The sequence below is a fragment of the Onychostoma macrolepis genome, chromosome 12, assembly GCF_012432095.1.
Source record: "Onychostoma macrolepis isolate SWU-2019 chromosome 12, ASM1243209v1, whole genome shotgun sequence".
Taxonomy (NCBI): domain Eukaryota; kingdom Metazoa; phylum Chordata; class Actinopteri; order Cypriniformes; family Cyprinidae; genus Onychostoma; species Onychostoma macrolepis.
In genome coordinates, this window is record NC_081166.1 from 17,704,341 (window position 1) to 17,724,053 (window position 19,713).

The 19,713-nt window shown below is 37.5% G+C and overlaps 1 protein-coding gene across 2 annotated transcripts; it reads left to right on the top strand.

The window, feature by feature from the left end:
- Positions 1–991: 991 nt before the first annotated feature.
- Positions 992–19,110, top strand: tecpr1a (tectonin beta-propeller repeat containing 1a). 2 transcript variants are annotated; one of them, XM_058793975.1, is made up of 25 exons: positions 992–1,141; positions 2,779–3,014; positions 5,926–6,108; positions 6,188–6,310; positions 6,431–6,553; positions 6,720–6,894; positions 6,978–7,078; positions 7,656–7,757; positions 8,002–8,150; positions 8,984–9,534; positions 10,302–10,447; positions 10,741–10,896; positions 11,660–11,809; positions 11,903–12,060; positions 14,928–15,055; positions 15,137–15,239; positions 15,317–15,413; positions 15,541–15,620; positions 15,727–15,783; positions 17,049–17,223; positions 17,387–17,522; positions 17,696–17,788; positions 18,556–18,662; positions 18,759–18,878; positions 18,961–19,110. In XM_058793975.1, exons 2-25 carry the CDS (start codon positions 2,790–2,792, stop codon positions 19,105–19,107), a joined length of 3,585 nt encoding a protein of 1,194 aa, XP_058649958.1. In that variant the 5' UTR covers positions 992–1,141; positions 2,779–2,789; the 3' UTR covers positions 19,108–19,110. The 2 variants fall into 2 exon arrangements, with proteins under 2 accessions (XP_058649958.1, XP_058649959.1); XM_058793976.1 differs by lacking the exon at positions 992–1,141 and adding an exon at positions 2,568–2,642.
- The last annotated feature ends 603 nt before the right edge of the window (positions 19,111–19,713 follow it).

Consider the following 19,713-nt stretch of genomic DNA (forward strand, 5'->3'; position numbering starts at 1 on the left):
AGGTACCAAAAGCTGGTTCAATGACCATAGTGTTACTGTGCTTGATTGGCCAGCAAACTCGCCTGACCTGAACCCCATAGAGAATCTGTGGGGTATTGTCAAGAGGAAGATGAGAGACACCAGACCCAACAATGCAGATGAGCTGAAGGCCACTATCAGAGCAACCTGGGCTCTCATAACACCTGAGCAGTGCCACAGACTGATCGACTCCATGCCACGCCGCATTGCTGCAGTAATTCAGGCAAAAGGAGCCCCAACTAAGTATTGAGTGCTGTACACGCTCATAAGATTTCTAAAAATCCTTTCTTTGTATTGGTCTTAAGTAATATTCTAATATTTTGAGATACTGATTTTTGACTTTCATGAGCTGTAAGCTCTAATCATCAAAATTAAAAGAAATAAACATTTGAAATATATCAGTCTGTGTAATGAATGAATATAATATACAAGTTTCACTTTTTGAATGGAATTAGTGAAATAAATCAACTTTTTGATGATATTCTAATTATATGACCAGCACCTGTATATAGTAACATTGATAAATGATGTATATTAATAAATGTACAATACAAATGTTAATGTACAAAAAAAAAAAAAAAAAAAGTATTCAAAAACATTAATTCAATGTTCAAGTCATTAAAAAAAATCCTGAAATTGTATTATTTATGTCATGATATAAAATGATAAAATAGCAATAAATACATATTCTCATGTCGCTTTATGGTCTTTTAGGGTTAAATTACGTTTAATGTAGACATATTTTGGGTCACCGTGAACAGCAATCTATTGAAAATATCAGCAAAAGTACAAAGGAAACGCCGTTATGACAGCTTCTTTACATCAATTTTGACCGCTCCCAGCACCCATACCGTAAGTGCGCGATTAGACGCGCAAAACAAAAAAAAGTGCGGCTGGCTTGACCGTGTATTTTCGAACTGGCTTTAACAACAACCTGCCATCCCACTATCTTTTAACGAGTTATTGGCGCCCCTTGCAGGGCAAATACTGCCAACGCAACAATCTTGCCATTTCCTGTTTGGGATACCTGGGGTGTCAACATCGTGCAAATCACAGGCAGATCTAGCAAAGCCGAATGATCTCAAAATGACAAGCTAAGCGCTTACACCCTGACACAGATAAGGTATGTAACGCTGGATGCAGCTGCTATATAACTGTCAGCTACTGAGGATGCATAAACTGCCATGATATTTACCTTCTGTTGTAATGTACATGCACCTGTCACTGCGAAAGACAGGCAGCTGCAGTCATTCAATTCAAAACGTTTCTCTCCTGACTGTATCCTAGGCGTATTCCAGTTTTTGTTTTTGTTTTTTGCAGATAATATGCTGCTGTCAAGTACGCTACATGTTTATTTCTTATGTGTTGTCATTGCTTGCTAGCGTGCTAACCGGCATTACCTGCATCAACAACAACACGCAGTATCAAAATATATGTGATTGTTCCTTACTAAATCAGTTGCTTTAGAAACGTTTTTAACATTTTGAATTTCACTAACAACAAAAGTACAAAAATACCATGGTATTACCATTTTTTTTTTACATGGATAGCACCATGTTAATCCCGTTTTTTTGTTTTGTTTATACCATAGTATCTGCCATAGTAATACTTTCTTGCTCAGTTATAGTACTAATATGCTGGCATTTTGTAAAGTACTTTGCAATGCCATCATAATACAGAGTAATTACCTAATTAAGTACTTAGTAGTAGCTGTTGTACTTACATGAAATAAAATGTACTTACCATGTAACTAAGTTATGGAACAGCCTGTAATTACAGTTTGTAATTATGTAGATGTAACAGGCAGCTACTGTTACACATATGTAACAGGCCGAGTCTGTTACACAGCTACTTGTACACTTAAGTACAATCTTGATGCACTTTAGCTGCCTGTGTAATGTTCTGTAATTTTAATGTAATTAGAAAGGTATTACATGTATTTAAGCTGTGTACTGGTGGGTTAAATCTAACTAAGGTGCAGCTGGATAAAGTGTACAGTATAGATAAACATGAAGTACACTTAAGTACAATCTTGATACACTTTATTTTAAGTAGCTCATGTCTGTGTACTTACATTTATAATTACGTTGTATAAAGTCTGTAACACATATGTAACAATTTTTTGGTTCCATAAGTAGCTGTGTAACAGACTCTGCCTGTTACATATGTGTAACAGTAGCTGCCTGTTACATCTACATAATTACAAACTGTAATTACAGGCTGTTCCATAACTTAGTTACATGGTAAGTACATTTTGTTTCATGTAAGTACAACAACTACTACTAAGTACTTAACTAGGTAATTACTCTGCATTATGGACACCTTAAAATAAAGTGTTACCAAATATGGTAATCATTCCGGTTCCATGGAATTACAATCTCATACTGTATTATGCTTAACATGGTACCACCACAGTTGGGTGGTCTGTGATTTAGTTGGAGCTTTATAGAGTTGATTGTGTATTGCTGGCATCATAGGTTTCATTTAATAGCTTCTAAATAGCTTTAATAGCTAATAAAAGTTGTCAACAGGTCTCTTTCAGTGTATCAGCACTGTTTTGGCAGCATGAGGAACAGTAATGAGAATCAGCTGACTGCAGATCTGCTGTCAAAGCAGAGAAAAGAGTAGGCAGGAAATTCTGCTTCATTTGAAAGCAATTAACTTTGTGTGTTCTTGTTTGCTTCTAAACACTCTTTGTAGCCATAAACTGATGGTGAGGTGTTTGTTTATCTGCAGATATCTGTGTCTTGTGTCTTGCAGCAGGGTGCATCATGCCGAGCTCCCTCCTGTGGGCTGTTGATGTGTATGGGAGGGTTTATAGCCTTTCGACAGTGGGACAGCAGTGGGAGCATTGTCGCGATGCCCACTTGGAGTTCAAGCGTCTTACGGCTGTACAGCTGTGCTGCTGGAGCATTGCCTGTGACCACAACATCTATCTGAACGTCCATGCCAGTGACGTGCCCATCCGCTACCAAGAGGAGACATATGAAAACCAGGTGTGCTCAATAGTAATATATGCTATTAGCAAAAATCTGTCAAATCATCATTATAGGGTTTGACCAACAAGCAGAAAAAATATATACAGGAAATTATATCCAAGAGAGGACCCATGCAGACCCTCATGACTGTGTGACACCGTGTTTACACCGGACGTGACAGTTGTCATGTCACACCACATCCAGTGTTGACAGCATCATTGATTATAATGGGTTCTATTGTATTTTGTAGACACGGTGTGATCAGTGGCGAAGCTAAGGGTGGGCCCAGGTGGGCAACTTTCAGCTGTGGCCCACCCAATGAGAAGTTGGTAATTTTCCAAATGAATGATATTTGTTAAACAATAATAATAATAAACGTATAGCTTCACTATAACTTCATATATTTACTTTAAAATATACTTAACATGAGTTTTCGTGGTCAATTACAGGCAGTTTCTTAATTTTCCCTCTTCCTATAGACCTTTTTCACATTTCTCAGCAGCGGAAGTCATCATAGTTGGGTAAACTTCGAGAGCAGTGAGTGAGATGCCTTCCCATTTGCTCAAATAACAAACAAAAAAAACTCCACTATAGTGCTTTCGCAACATTCAAAAAAAGGAAAAAAAAATTGAGAGAGACTGATAATGGCAGTCAGAAGAGAGAACGATGTCAAATTTACCATCCCTCCTATAGACGCTGCATTAGAAACACCCTCACATTAACTAGCGTTAACTAGTTTTTTTGTAATTTGATGCATAGGTGATATAATACAAGTATAGTGTTAGAAATGTACGGTTTTTAAAAAAAATCTAAATATAAAAAAAAACTTTTGAGGATTTATGATGCTGATCACACAGTCTTGTGAAAAGGGCCCCTGATGATTCCTCAGTTTCAGTTAGTCCCACCCACATATATGTTTACGACGTAAGGACATAATAGTAAAATGCATGCATTTTAAAATGATTCGATATCCCAAATGAAACTTAAGTCTTGGCACTGAATCCGGACTGCCAGTGCCTACAAATGAAACCAGATCACCGGGTGATGGATTTATAGATTGGAAACTTCTGAGCATGTTTAAAGCACCATGCTAGCAAAGGTATGGTATTTGATCCACTAAATAGATGCATCCTTTGTGGAAAGACACACATAAACGTTGTACTAGATGTTGTTCTCTACAACAAACTGTGCACATTTGTACGGTCTTCTTTACTCTCCTGATTGTGAACTGATAGACGCTTATGAGACTATTCAGCACTTATGAGATCATCTGCAAAGCCAAAGGTAATGCTTTACAATAAACTTTAGTTAACGTTAGGTAATGCATTAACTAACAATAGCCATGAGAAATACATTTGTTACAGTATTAATTAATATTTGTAAACGTTAGTTAATTAACTTTATGTTAGCTCAGGTACTGATGTTAACAGATACAACTTATAATTTAAATAATGTACAACCCGAATTTTTTTGAATTTTAATCAAATGAAAACTAAAAGACTTTCAAATCACATGAGCCAATATTTTATTCACTATAGAATACAGATAACATAACAAATGTTTAAACTGAGAAATTTTACATTTTTATCCAGTTAATGAGCTCATTTCAAATTTGATGCCTGCTACTGGTCTCAAAAAAGTTGGCACGGGGGCAACAAAGGGCCGAAAAAGAAAGAAATTTTGAAAAGATTCAGCGGGGAGAACATCTAGCAACTAAGTAAGTTAATTGACATCAGGTCTGTAACATAAAAGGGATGTCTTAGGCAGAGTCTCTCAGAAGGAAAGATGGGCAGAGGCTCTCCAATCTGTGAAAGAGTGCGTAAAAAAATTGTGGAATACTTTAAAAACAATGGTCCTCAACGTCAAATTGCAAAGGCTTTGCAAATCTCATAATCTACAGTGCATAACATCATCAGTTCATAAGTGCATACGGTATGGGCAGCTTGCATGTTTTGGAAGGCACTATGAATGCTGAAAGGTATATAAAGGTTTTAGAGCAACATATGCTCCCCTCCAGACGACGTGTATTTCAGCAGAACAATGCAAAACCACATACTGCAGCTATTACAACAGCATGGCTTCGTAGTAGAAGAGTCCGGGTGCTGAATTGGCCTGCCTGCAGTCCAGATCGTTCACCTATAAAGAACATTTGGCGCATCATTAAACGAAAAATATGTCAAAGACGACCACGAACTCTTCAGCAGCTAGAAACCTATATCAGGCAAGAATGGGATGAAAGAATGAAATGAAAGAAGTCTATTATGCTAACTATGGCTGCATCTATTTGATCAAAGTACAGTTGTTAAAATACATTTTAAAATAACTGTTTTCATTTTACTTTATTTCAAATATAAACTTTATTCCTGTGATGGCAAAGCAGAATTTTCAATACTCCAGTATTTAATGTCACATCGTTGTTCAGAAATCAATCCAATCAATCTAATATTGTAGTATTTGGTAACATTTCCTACATTTCTTTTTGGGAACCGATTTTCTTTTTTTCAGGTTTCTTTGATGAATGCATTTATTTGAAATAGAAATCTTTTTGTAACATTATAAATGTCTCTTTTGACCAATTCGATGTGTCCTTGCTTAAAAAAAGTATTAACTTATTAGAATTCATATAGTTACCTTATTATTATTTTTATTTTATTTATTTTGAAATATTAGGATTTATTCACTTACATATATTCAAGGTGTATAAAAATAAGTTTGGTTTCACCACATTGCATTTTAAGGGTCATTAAATAGTTACTCTTCACGAAACAGTATAAAAGTTTTTTAAAACTATATGAAACCAACATGAATACAAATAGTACATGCCTACAAACTTTGCACGTGTTTTTTTGTAAACACTATTATTTTTCATTAGCTCTAGAGCATTGATGATCAAATGAGACTCATTTATGTGTTTCCTGTTGCCTAACAGAGATGGAACCCTGTCGATGGCTTCTCGGACCGGCTTTTGCCCAGTGACCGCTGGCTGTGGAGTGATGTCACAGGCCTGAAGCACCAGCCTCTGGGTGACTTCCAGCTGCCCTCTGAGAACTGGGAGTGGGAGGCGGACTGGTACATGGATGAAAACTTTGGAGGAGAGCCCACAGAGAAAGAGGTCAGTATCGACGTCTTTAAAACCACAAAAAGCGCTTTCACTTGTGTTAAGCCGTATCTGATATTCTATGTGTTTTCAGGGATGGACATATGCTATTGATTTTCCAGCCAATTACACGAAAGACAAAAAATGGAACTCTTGCGTGCGTCGTCGCAGATGGATACGATACAGAAGGTACAAGGCACAGGACACTTGGGTCAAGGTGTGTACCAGCACAAAGGTCATGAAAGCAATAATACAGTATATCTTATCTTAATTGTTTCTCTTTAATGCTGATGGAAAAACTTATCTGTGTGTCCTTGAATTTTATATGTGAGAGCAGATCCCCTCAGAGCAGACTGGGTCTCTTCCTGACCCGTTTAATGACATCACTTGTGGTGCTTGGGAGATCACTGAGGAGCCCAGAGGGTGTTTGGCACTGTGGGCTGTCTCTCTGCAGGGAAAGGTCAGAACTCAGTTCATTCCAGGCTTACATACAGTCCAACAACACCTCATGCTTTTATAATCGATTAATTTTTCAGGTCTTACAAAGCTGTACAGAGTGTATGAATTCTTGGAATTTCCATTTATCCACATAAAGATCTGTTTTGATTTTTTTAACATTCGAGCAGGTGTGGTTTCGGTGTGGCATCAACCATCATAATCCTGAGGGCTCCAGTTGGGAGGAGGTGCCCGTTCCAGGGGAGGTTGTGCAGATCAGCTGCGGCCCGGGTGACCTGGTGTGGGCTGTCCTGTGGGAGGGTCATCTGCTGGTCAGAGAGGGCATTGGCAGAGACTGCCTGAAGGGTGAGTGTAGTGGTGCAGTACATACACACACAAAAAAAAATTAGGTAGATGATAGACATATGATAATATTGATGTAATCACAGGGTCATCATGGGTCATGGTGGAGTCGCCAAGCCCTGGTGTGGGTGCCGTACACGTAGCTGTTGGTGTGAATGTAGTGTGGGCTGTCACTAAAGATCATAAAGTAAGGCATATTTTAATTTAATATACACTTGCACATACAGTGGGGTTCCAAAATCTGAGACCACTAATAAAAATGATTCTATTATTTTCCAATGTATTATGGTTTTTTAATTACAAATTATATTATCATTCATATTATATTGCCTATACTAGAAATGGTGCGGAATTTTAAATATTTTTTATTTTCTTTACATGCAGAACAGTTCAAAAGTTTGGGGCCAATAAAAAAAGAAAAGAAAAAATGAAAATGAAAGCAATGAATACTTTTATTTAGAATGATTTCTAAAGGATCATGTGACTCTGAAGACTTGAGTAATGGATGCTTAAAATAAGTTTTGCCATCACAGGAATAAATTATATTTTAAAATATCTTAAAATAGAAAATAGGGATGTTAATAATGTGAAATATTTATGTCATATTTTATAATATTGTTGTTTTATTTTTGATAAGATAAATCCTGCCTTGTTGAGCATAAGATACTTGAAAAACATCTTACCAACCCCAAACTTTTGAACAGATATGTAAATCTTTCTATTCTTATTTAGCTTGTTTTTCCACATCTCCTTATTTTTATTAGGTCTGGTTTAGACGGGGTGTGAATTCTCATAATCCTTGTGGCTCAGGTTGGATAGGTATGGTTGGAGAGATGGTCATGATCAACGTGGGTCTCAATGATCAGGTCAGAGATCAGTAGTGTTTCCTCTTTGGTTTATCTCATTAATTTCTGTCTCTGATGTACTTTTTACACTGAATAACTGTACATGTGGTACATATTTCAACATAAAAAGCATAAAACAGCAGTGCATAACTGACAGACTTTCATATAGATAGATGCATTATTCAATGTGATAAATACAAAAATGAAAATGTGTCATAAACACAGTTATTACACTGTGAAGGTCATGTGATGTCTCTGTGCTCAGGTGTGGGCTATTGGTTTTGAAGACCGGGCGGTATATTTCCGCCAGGGTGTGACTGCTAGCGAGCTGAGTGGGAAGGCCTGGAAAGTTGTGTCTGTACCCAGAGATAGTGAACGTTCCCACTCTAGCGCCAGCGCAAGCAGCCTCCAGAGGTTAGTGGACTTTAAAATGTATACATTGCGATGTCCTAGTTGCGACATTCCTAGTTTCTGTTGTGGTAGACTTTTCTGGACATTTCTTTAGACATTTTATTGCAAATTACATATATTGCCACTAAAACTAAGATTTTAAAAGAATTAAAAGAAATATTCTGCCATTGATGAGTACAGCAAAAAATTCTCAACATTGTCATGTTGCTGGACACACCTACATCCTTTTACCAACAGCCACTGTGGCTCATCTGTCCAGAAGTCACTAAATGAACGGCAGAAGTCAAATGAATGGGATCAAGTTGCTTTGTCACAGCATGATCAATTTCTAGAGAAAGGAGTTTATTTAAAACCAAAAGTAGACTTCAGCATTGCGTAGTGTAGTCAATAATTCACAACCTGAAAAGGACAATGTGGCATAAGAATTTAAAAACGGGTCTTATGTGATAGGATTAATATTTATATTTTTCATGAAATGCTAGGTATTCTTTAAAAAATAGTTTGCAATGTGTTGTCATATGTGACAAATAATCTCTCTCTCTATTGTTTTGTTTTTTGTTTTCATTTAATGATAGTGTTTTAAATAGTTATTTAATTTGCAATTATAGTTGAACATTTTTGCAAAATTCAATGAATTCAAATGAGATGATTAGTTTAGATAAACAAATAGATAATGGATAAATAGATCATTTCATTAGGTGTTCTCTTAGTAGACTGGATTAATGGATACTGAAAGCACTTTACCATCACAGGTTAAAATTTATAACAGTTATTTGAAACATGAATAATGTTTTTGACTATTTTTGTTTTTTTCTTTGTGTCTCTACACCTCACAGTGCTGGTTGTTTCTTTGGTGGTGAGGTGCGTCTGCAGTCCCAGGCATCAGTGTTGAGTGATGCAGAACCTGAGACTGAGAGAGCTGGGGGTGAAGTTGTCCCAACACCTGAGATAGGAGACGTCCCTAAACCACGCATCCCCAAAGTGACCAGTGACAGCTTCATCTCAGAGCTCGTGTCTGACCGTGAAGGCCAAATCAGTCGCCGTGACGTCCCCCCAGCTGGCCCTTCTATTCCTGAGGAGGATCACCCAGAAAAAGAGGTGGAGGACAGGGCTTCCCCAGCCCAGGTTCTGTCTCCTAGCCAATCAGGTGGGGTGGATCCTCAATGGAGCAATGTGGACCTAGAGGAAGCCCAGACGCACCTCACATCTGGACCTGGAGGAGACGCGGCTGAAACCAGCAGCCTGTCCTCTGTAGCCACCTATAACTTAGCCCTAGAGGAGCCTTACGGGCCAGATGAACATCCAAAATGGGCCTGGGTTAGCGGTGGGGGATGTTTGGTTGAGTGTCACACACAGCTCAACTGGTTCAACTCATCTGCATCCACAGGTCAGCCAGGAACCATGTTGAGCTGCATGACGTATTGAAATGAAATCGATATTGTGATATGGCGTAGTGCAATTGTCAAGATTTAATTAATTTAATATAAGCTTTGCCGGTTTCAAGTGAAGTGCTGCATTTACACAGTGTTTCAGTTTCTAAAAGCAGCTTGTTTCATTTACGATGAATCGAGCCGTTCTGAGACGCTGAAATCATGTTGCAGGGCATATTTTTATTTGTTGGCAAACTATCAAAATAAAAGCTCAATGGTTTGCCATTTGAAAATAAAGAAATTAGAATATAAATATTAGTATTGTAATTTTACGGTACGTTTTCTGTATTTATTGTATAAAATTGTTACAATATATTTTTTATTTTGTTTAATATTTATATTTAATGATAATCACAATAAAAACAATGATATATTTTATCGTAATATTAAATTGGTCAAAAACAGTGGGAATGTGCCCTTTGAAATATGGCCTCAAGTGGAAAGATATTTCTGATATGGTTGCAGAAAGAGATTTCAGTTGGTAAATCTAAGTATAAAAAGCCATATTTTCAAGTTTTTCCTAAATCACTCAGTCCTAAAAGGATTTTACACAAAAAAAAATCTTCATAGTAAAAATGAATTTTTAGCCTCTTTTTTTTTTGCAGGAAATATAGTATTCATATATTGTATATTTCCAATATCGTGCAGCCCTATTGCCATCTGTGTAATTGAATTTGATGATTCACTTTGTCCTTGACCTTATCAAATGTGATTGTCTCCTCAGCCCTGAACTCCTCCGTGCAGGCCATGTCTCTCTCCATTACACCTGCTCAAACGGCAGCATGGCGTAAACAGATATTTGAGCAGCTCAGCGAGCGCTCCAAGAGAGAAATGGAGAATTTCATGCATTATGAGCAGGCCATTGAACAGGTATTGCTCACACACATAACTGTTTACCTCATCTGATGTTTTTGGTTATACTAACCAGTTTTGTCATTTATCTTTTTAATTATATCCAGACTGTCATTGATATACCAACAGTAAGTGTCCATACAAGTGCTCCAAGAGTTAGATCAATAGTCAGAGCAGCAGTTACAATGACAGTGGCCCTCAGTTTGGTAGAACCGAGGAGTTACCCCTAGAAAATGAATCTTTTGTCTTAAACCTTAAAAAATGCTTTTAATTTGATAAATGATTCTCCCTGAATCCTGTCCTTTTCACAGTCTGTGTGGGTGAAGAAGGGCACCATGCAGTGGTGGCGAGACTGGAAACCTCATAAGTGGGTGGATGTTCAGTTTGCACTGGAGCAGTTTTCAGGAGCGGAGGGTAACAAGGATGGGATTCTGTTTATCTACTACACATTTAATGATGAAAAAAAGGTAATCTTACATCCCTTATGGAATCAGAATTGTGGCTTTGTGGCTTTTAATCCATGTTTATTAGCTTTGATGCCATCTAGTAAGGTTAGTGTACTGCTAAAAGTTGATAAAAACCTTTTTTGGTACACATTCATCTTTTCTCTACTGGGAAAATGAACTACTATAGCTAAAAACTAATTTAAAGCTTATTTTCTTTTTTTTAAAAGAGGTAAAAAATTTAACTTTCTGTTGGAAATACACCACTGATCAAAAGTTTGGAGTCAGTAAGATTTTATTTTAAAAATATAATACTTTTATTCAGCAAGGAGGCATTAAATTGATCAAAAGTGACAGTAAAGATGTGTCATTTTACTAAAGATTTATATTTCAAATAAATGCTATACTTATGAACTTTCTTCTCATCAAAGAATTTTGACAGTGAGTTTCAGTTTTCACAAAAGTATTAAGCACAGACATTTTTCAAAATGATAATAATAATAAGAAAAACAGATATTTTACATTTTATTACTGTTAATATTACTGTTTTTGTATTTTTGTCAAATAAAAAAATAATTGTCAAAATAAATATTAATGATCAAATAAATGCAGCCTTGATGAGCATAAGAGACTTGTTTCAAAAACATTGAAAAATCTTATCAACATCAAACTTGTGAATGGAAGTTTATATGAACACAGGAAAGAAATCTGTGCTTGTAAAGTGATTTCATGTGGTCTAAATTCAACCCCTATTTTACCCTGTTTTTCTGCTCTTTTCTCTGTCCAGTATCTCCACGTGTTCATTAACGAAGTGACAATCCTGGTGCCAGTTCTGAATGACTCCAAACACACATTTGCCATCTATACAGCAGAGCGAATCAAACAGAGGTGGCCCATCCGCCTGGCTGCGGCCACAGAGCTGGAGATGCACGACTGGGTGAGGAGAAAACATTAATCATGGGAAATTGATTCTTGCACTGCACTTTGTGATTACCTTGCTGTTTGACTGACAGTTTGTTCATCCTTTCAGCTGGCTCTGCTCAGTGTATCCTGCTGTGACTCTAGAGGTATTCAGGGCCCTCCCTCCAAACAAGCCATCTGGTCGGTCACCTGTAAAGGTGACATCTTTGTGAGCGAACCCACAAAAGAACTAGAGGCATCTCTCTACCCTACACCAAGTGATCAGATGTAAGAATCAGATGACTGATTGATTTTATGGGAACAAGTTTGATGTAAATAGGCGATTCTTCCTTAATCTGTACCTTAAGTGTTTTTTTTAACAAGCTTCCTACTTAAAGGATGTACATTCTTTAAACTTTATTTTTAAGAGTCTTAGGCCTGGTTTCACAGATAAGGCTTAGACTAAGCCAGGATTAGGCCGTAGTTCAATTAGGACATTTAAGTAATTTTTATAAACTTGCCTTAGTAAAAACATTACTGGTGTGCATTTTGAGACAAAATAAAGGCACTGATATATGTTAAAATCAGTCAGAGCAAGTTTCTTTTAGTTGAAACAGCTCAGTCTTAGATTTTAGTCTGGGATTAGGTTTAAGCCTTGTCTGTGAAACCGGGGATTAAAATGTTAAATTTTTAAGCCTGTCCACCATCCAGACATTTAGCTTTTTAACTAACTTTTATAGTAAAGTTATTAAGTGTGAAAATCAAGCAAAAAATGCACTTAGGACATTTTCCCACCAGTACCATTGAGTTTTTCCAAAAACTTGAAATAAAACAGCATGCATCATTACAGTCACATATAACATCAAAAACAAATTCACACCATCACACATTAAACCAAAATTCACTTTGACACAGGCCAAAAACCATGTGATAAACGTTTAACAAATTAAACGTAGTTTGAAAAAGAGACCCTCATTAAAAAACTACCTTTTAATGTTTTTGAAAGAAGTCACTTATGCTCACTAGAGCTGCGTTTATTTGATTAAAAATAAAGTAAAAACAGTAATAATGTGAAATAACATTACTAATAATATTGTTCATTTTAAAATAACTGTTTTCTAATTATATTTTAAAATGTGATTTATGATGACATATATATCCTGTGATGTTAAAGCTGAATTTTCTGCAGCAATCTTCTACAGCTTTTTGAAAACGGCTGTTTTAATATTTTGTGAAACTACGATTTTTTTTCAGGATTCTTTGATTAATAGAAAGCATTTTTATGGAAAAGAAATCCTTTGTAACAATGAATGTACAAGTTATTTTTATTTTTTTATTTTTCTTACATCCTTAATTTGCATCCTTATGGAATAAGAGTATTGATTTCTTTATGAAAAAAAACAATCTTACTCACCCCAAACTTTTTAACAAATGTACAGTATCTCACAGAAGTGAGTACACCCCTCACATTTTTGTAAATATTTTATTATATTTTTTCATGTGACAACACTGAATAAATGACACTTTGCTACAATGTAAAGTCGTGAGTGTACAGCTTGTATAACAGTGTAAATTTGCTGTCTCCTCAAAATAACTCAACACACAGCCATTAATGTCTAAACCGCTGGCCACAAAAGTGAGTACACCCCTAAGTGAAAATGTCCAAATTGGGCCCAAAGTGTCAATATTTTGTGTGGCCACCATTATTTTCCAGCACTGCCTTAACCCTCTTGAGCATGGAGTTCACCAGAGCTTCACAGGTTGCCACTGGAGTCCTCTGGATGTTAGAGACCTTGCGCTCCTCCACCTTCCGTTTGAGGATGCCCCACAGATGCTCAATAGGGTTTAGGTCTGGAGACATGCTTGGCCAGTCCATCACCTTTACCCTCAGCTTCTTTAGCAAGGCAGTGGTCGTCTTGGAGGTGTGTTTGGGGTTGTTATCATGTTGGAATAGAAGGGAGGGGATCATGCTCTGCTTCAGTATGTCACAGTACATGTTGGCATTCATGGTTCCCTCAATGAACTGTAGCTCCCCAGTGCCCGCAGCACTCATGCAGACTATGACACTCCCACCACCATGCTTGACTGTAGGCAAGACACACTTGTCTTTGTACTCCTCACCTGGTTGCCGCCACACACGCTTGACACCATCTGAACCAAATAAGTTTATCTTGGTCTCATCAGACCACAGGACATGGTTCCAGTAATCCATGTCCTTAGTCTGCTTGTCTTCAGCAAACTGTTTGCAGGCTTTCTTGTGCATCATCTTTAGAAGAGGCTTCCTTCTGGGACGACAGCCATGCAGACCAATTTGAAGCATTGTGCGGTGTATGGTCTGAGCACTGACGGGCTGACCCCCCACCCCTTCAACCTCTGTAGCAATGCTGGCAGCACTAATACGTCTATTTCCCAGACACAACCTCACCACTGTGAGAGTTGCTCTATGACACTGAGCACGTGCACTCAACTTCTTTGGTCAACCATGGCGAGGCCTGTTCTGAGTGGAACCTGTCCTGTTAAACCGCTGTATGGTCTTGGCCACCGTGCTGCAGCTCAGTTTCAGGGTCTTGGCAATCTTCTTATAGCCTACGCCATCTTTATGTAGAGCAACAATTCTTATTTTCAGATCCTCAGAGAGTTCTTTGCCATGAGATGCCATGTTGAACTTCCAGTGACCAGTATGAGAGAGTGAGAGCGATAACACCAGATTTAACACACCTGCTCCCCATTCACACCTGAGACCTTGTAACACTAACGAGTCACATGACATTGGGGAGAGAAAATGGCGAATTGGGCCCAATTTGGACATTTTCACTTAGGGGTGTACTCACTTTTGTGGCCAGCGGTTTAGACATTAATGGCTGTGTGTTGAGTTATTTTGAGGGGACAGCAAATTTACACTGTTATACAAGCTGTACACTCACGACTTTACATTGTAGCCAAGTGTAATTTCTTCAGTGTTGTCACATGAAAAGATATAATAAAATATTTACAAAAATGGGAGGGGTGTACGTACTTCTGTGAGACTGTATATTCTTAAAAGGTATATTTGTCTGTTGTCTTGCTGTTATGCCTTATAGCAATTCATGAATAGTTATTATGAAAATATGACTTCTCTGAAAAAAAAAAAACTACAATCGTTGTCATCATGGCAGGTTCTGGCGCCAAGTCGGAGGGCATTTGCGTATTATTGAGACCAACAGTCTTGGTGTGGTGTGGGGGATTGGCTATGACCACACTGCCTGGGTCCACACAGGAGGCTATGGAGGAGGCTTCTTCCAGGGTAAATGCATCACCACTTTCTAAACCAATCAGCGTTTTTCATGCATTTTAGTCACATAATGTATTTATCTCACACACACAGGTTTGGCAAGCAGCACAGATAACATCTACACACAGACTGACGTGAAGAGTGTTTATATCTATGAGAACCAGCGCTGGAATCCTGTCACTGGTTACACTAACAGGTTAATACTGAGCATGAGGTTTGTAATCCAGAAGTGTTGCGTATGCTCACTGCTGTGCCTCACTGTTTCTCCTCCAGGGGTCTCCCTACTGACCGTTACATGTGGAGCGATGCCTCAGGTCTGAAGGAGTGCACTAAAAACAACACAAAACCACCCTCCCCCAACTGGACTTGGGTTTGTGCCGTCATGCATTTCCTCCAAATACATAAAGAACATGTCACTGCAATTGACTGCGAATGACTTATGGTTGCTTTATAGTTGTAGATCGCTGTATGTGTGAATGCTCCCTAATATTTTGCAGGCGTCAGACTGGACTATTGACTATGCTGTGCCAGGTGGCACAGACAGAGAGGGCTGGCAGTATGCAGCTGACTTTCCTGCGTATGTTAAATTGGTATTAGTATATCTTATAAAATAAAAAGCGCAATCTTCAAGTGTGAGAGTGATCTAACTCTTTTGATTTTTCTGAATGTATTCACCATTCTAGGTCATACCACGGAAATAAAACATTGAAGGACTTTGTCCGCCGCAGACGTTGGGCCAGGTATCTAGCACTTACTTTAGGAATATTTTTCATTAACTAATGTAGTTAACTAATGTTATCAAATTGAAACTAATTGTAAAGTGTTAAAATAAGTAAATTAAAAAGTACTGTAACTGAATTATTTTTATGACAATTTTGTAGAGGTTTTTGATCATTTGCATTTTGCCTGTGCAGTACCACTGTACTGAAATTCACATTTGGAGGTATTAATTTAGTAAATTGTTAGGGCTGTCAAATCGATTAATCACATCCAAAATAAACGTTTGTTTGCATAATATATATGTGTGTGTACTGTATATATTTATATATATATATATATATATATATATATATAAATACACATACATACATGAATGTATTTATGAAATATTCACATGTACAGTTTATGTGACCCCGGAGCACAAAACCAGTCATAAGTAGTACAGGTATATTTGTAGCAATAGCCAAAAATACATTGTATGGGTCAGAATTATCTATTTTTCTTTTCATGCCAAAAATCATTAGGCTATTAAGTAAAGATCATGTTCCATAAACATATTTTGTAAATTTCCTACAGTAAATATATCAAAGTTAATTTTTGATTAGTAATATGCATTGCTAAGGACATCATTTGGGCAACTTTAAATGATATTTTCTCAATATTTAGATTTTTTTGCACCCTCAGATTCCAGATTTTCAAATAGCTGTATCTCAACCAAATATTGTCCTATCCTAACAAACCATACATCAATAGAAAGCTTATTTATTCTCAATTTTGAAAAATTGACACTAATGACTGGTTTTATGGTCCTGGGTCACATATATGAATTCACTTTTATGTATGATTTATATTTTATAGAAATATATATATTACATATATTTCTTAAAGCTGCAGTCCGTAACTTTTGGCGCTCTAGCAGTTAATAAACAGAACTGCATGTGTCTTGCAGAAGAACATTGTAGCTGGAGCTACTTCTCTCTGTTTATGACGAATCACGCAGGTACGGGGCTACTCCGTGGAGAATACCTACCCGAACCAGTCTAAAATAGTCTGAATATAAACACTTATTATAGGTGTACCGTAGTGATTCAGGACAAACCAAAAACACGGTTTGGAAAATGGATTCATGGTGTACTCGCTTATTATATAAATGTTGTAAATTTTGAACACAAAAAAGTTACGGACTGCAGCTTTAAATAAATGCAATACTTTTTTGGTAATCATAATGAAACTATTTTTGTAATTGTTAAATTTGCCTCCCACCACCAATCTTTTTCCACCTTAGAAAGTGTAAACTCACAACAACTGGCCCCTGGCAGGAAGTCCCGCCTATACCTTTGAGTGACATCACAATCCTGCCTTGTGGACCAAAGAGCACAGTGGAACAGGTGCCATTATGGGCCATCAGCAACAAAGGAGACGTCTTGTGCCGTCTGGGTGTCACTTCACTTACCCCTGGAGTAAGAGCCTAGAAGTTGTCATTTTCTAGAAGTTGTCTAATATGTTTAGCATTCAGTAGTTCCCATGCAAATAGTGTACAGATACTTCACAAACTCCAGCACTGTCACTGTGAGAGTCTTCCCAGAATAATGTAACCTGACTGATGACATGGCTTGCTCACAGGGGTCATCATGGTTACATGTTGGAACTGACCAGCCTTTCAAGTCGATTTCCATAGGTGGCGTCCACCAGGTTTGGGCCATCGCTAAAGATGGCTCCGCATTCTACAGGGGCTCTGTGTCTGACCAGAACCCGGCAGGTGAGGGAATAACCTTCTATCACAAAGCCTGTACGTGTATCACCGCATGAGAATACATCAATACATACTTGTCTCTTGCGTTACATTTTAATGCAAGTCATGCCTGTCATTCTGCTGTTGCAGCATTGCCTCTATTTCTGCAGCAGCATTAGAAAGGTTTGATCTGTTCACAGGAGATTGCTGGTACCACATCCCCTCTCCAACCGGACAGAAGCTCAAACAGGTGTCAGTGGGCAGGACATCTGTATACACAGTGGATGAAAATGGTACACCCTTTACATGTCACACTGATAAAAAGGTGTTAATACATCAGTGGCCACTGGTACTTTTCAAAAGTGGGGAAGCACAGATGTAACTATTCAGTGGAAAAATGTGTACCCTAATCTGTTTGTTTATCTTGGTGTCTGCAGTATTGCTCCTAAAAGCAGTTTACGTAATGACTGAAATTACTTAACATCAATAATTAATCACACTTGTGTAACTGTATTTTACAGCTAGATGCAAGATTATTATGAATGCTAAACCAATTGTGTTATACAGTAACTCTAAATTTGGTATGATATATACATAGATATCACAGTTCCTAGCGCAACTGTTTTCAAAACTGATAATAAAAACATTTTTTGAAAACTAAATCAGCATATTAGAATGATTTCTGAAACTTGGAAACTGTTGAACATTCCACTTTTCCATTAAATAAAGTACATTTTAAAATATAGTAAATATAAATTAAATTAAATAATATTTTTGTTTTTATTGTATTTTTGTTAGCAGACTTCCTTTCAGAAATATAAAAAAATCTGACCGACCCCAAACTTTTGTAGTGTATATAATACGGAATTTAAAAATAAATGTATAACTATGATGCATGAAATGTATTTTATATATATATATATATATATATATATGTGTTTGTGTGTATGTCTGCAGCCGAAAGCAATCACCAGTTTTATACATGTTTTATTTAAAACCATCAAATATAAATTGACCATTTATTATAGCAATGATTCTATGTATGGTTTTGTATGAGCAGGTAATCTGTGGTACAGACATGGTGTGACCCCCAGTTACCCTCAGGGCTCATCATGGGAGCACATCTCCAATAATGTGCGCAAGGTGTCTGTGGGACCTCTGGACCAGGTCTAGACCATTTCCTTGTAACTAGTTATTGCAGTCTGACTACTGCAGGTTTGCTGCTCTGCTTAATGCCAGACTTGTTTTTGTTTTTTTCCTAAGGTATGGATCATTGCGGATAAGGTGCAGGGCAGCCACAGTTTGAGCTGTGGCACTGCGTGTCGCCGACTGGGGGTGCTGCCGATGGAACCCAAAGGACACTCGTGGGACTATGGCATTGGGGTGAGCACTGTCTTTAAGCTCACTTCTCACTAACAGTAGTGTGCAGAATTGAAAGAAAATTAGAAAATGATCTTTCTTTCAGGGCGGATGGGATCATATAACAGTCAGAGGAAATGCCTTGGAGGCACCTCGCATCCTGATGCCATCCCTGACTGACAACCATACGGCAACACGTCCACTGCTAACCAGTAACCAGCCAGAGATGAACGGAAACCCAGTGGGCTGTTAGTCAAACAGCTGAGCTCTTTATGCTAACCGTCTCTACTGTAGCCATGAACTGTTTCCTTACCTTCTGTAGCGCTTCTCGTTTAGAGCAGAATTACTCAATCCCACTTCACAAATCATGTGACTCGAGCTCCTGCACATGTAGACAACGCTGTGGTTTTGTTTGTACTTCATCTCAATTCACATTTTCTAGTTAGTTTGAAAGATGTCTTCTCCTTTTGAGGGCTCTCATGGATATTGTGGCCACTTTCAGTAATGCCCTCTCTCTTTTTAACACTCCCATCATTCATCATTGTTTTTTACATAGTACTTTTGTTTAGAGGATCTTAATTTAATGTTTATTTATTCGTCTGTGGTAAAAAAATCAAGATTGCCCGTTTGCTTTTTTTATTTGAATTCAGGGGCATTAAATACAAAAGGTCACAGTGTAAGCTACTGTAGGTACACTACAAGCATTTTATATTGAACATCACACACAAACAACATTTTTAAACAAACACCTGCTTCTGGGAATTTTACAGCTCTGCTGCAGTGCCACTAAACATCGGTTTAAGCATAAAAGAGTCTATAATACTTTCATCATCTGCTTGTATTGGGTTATTGGTTATGT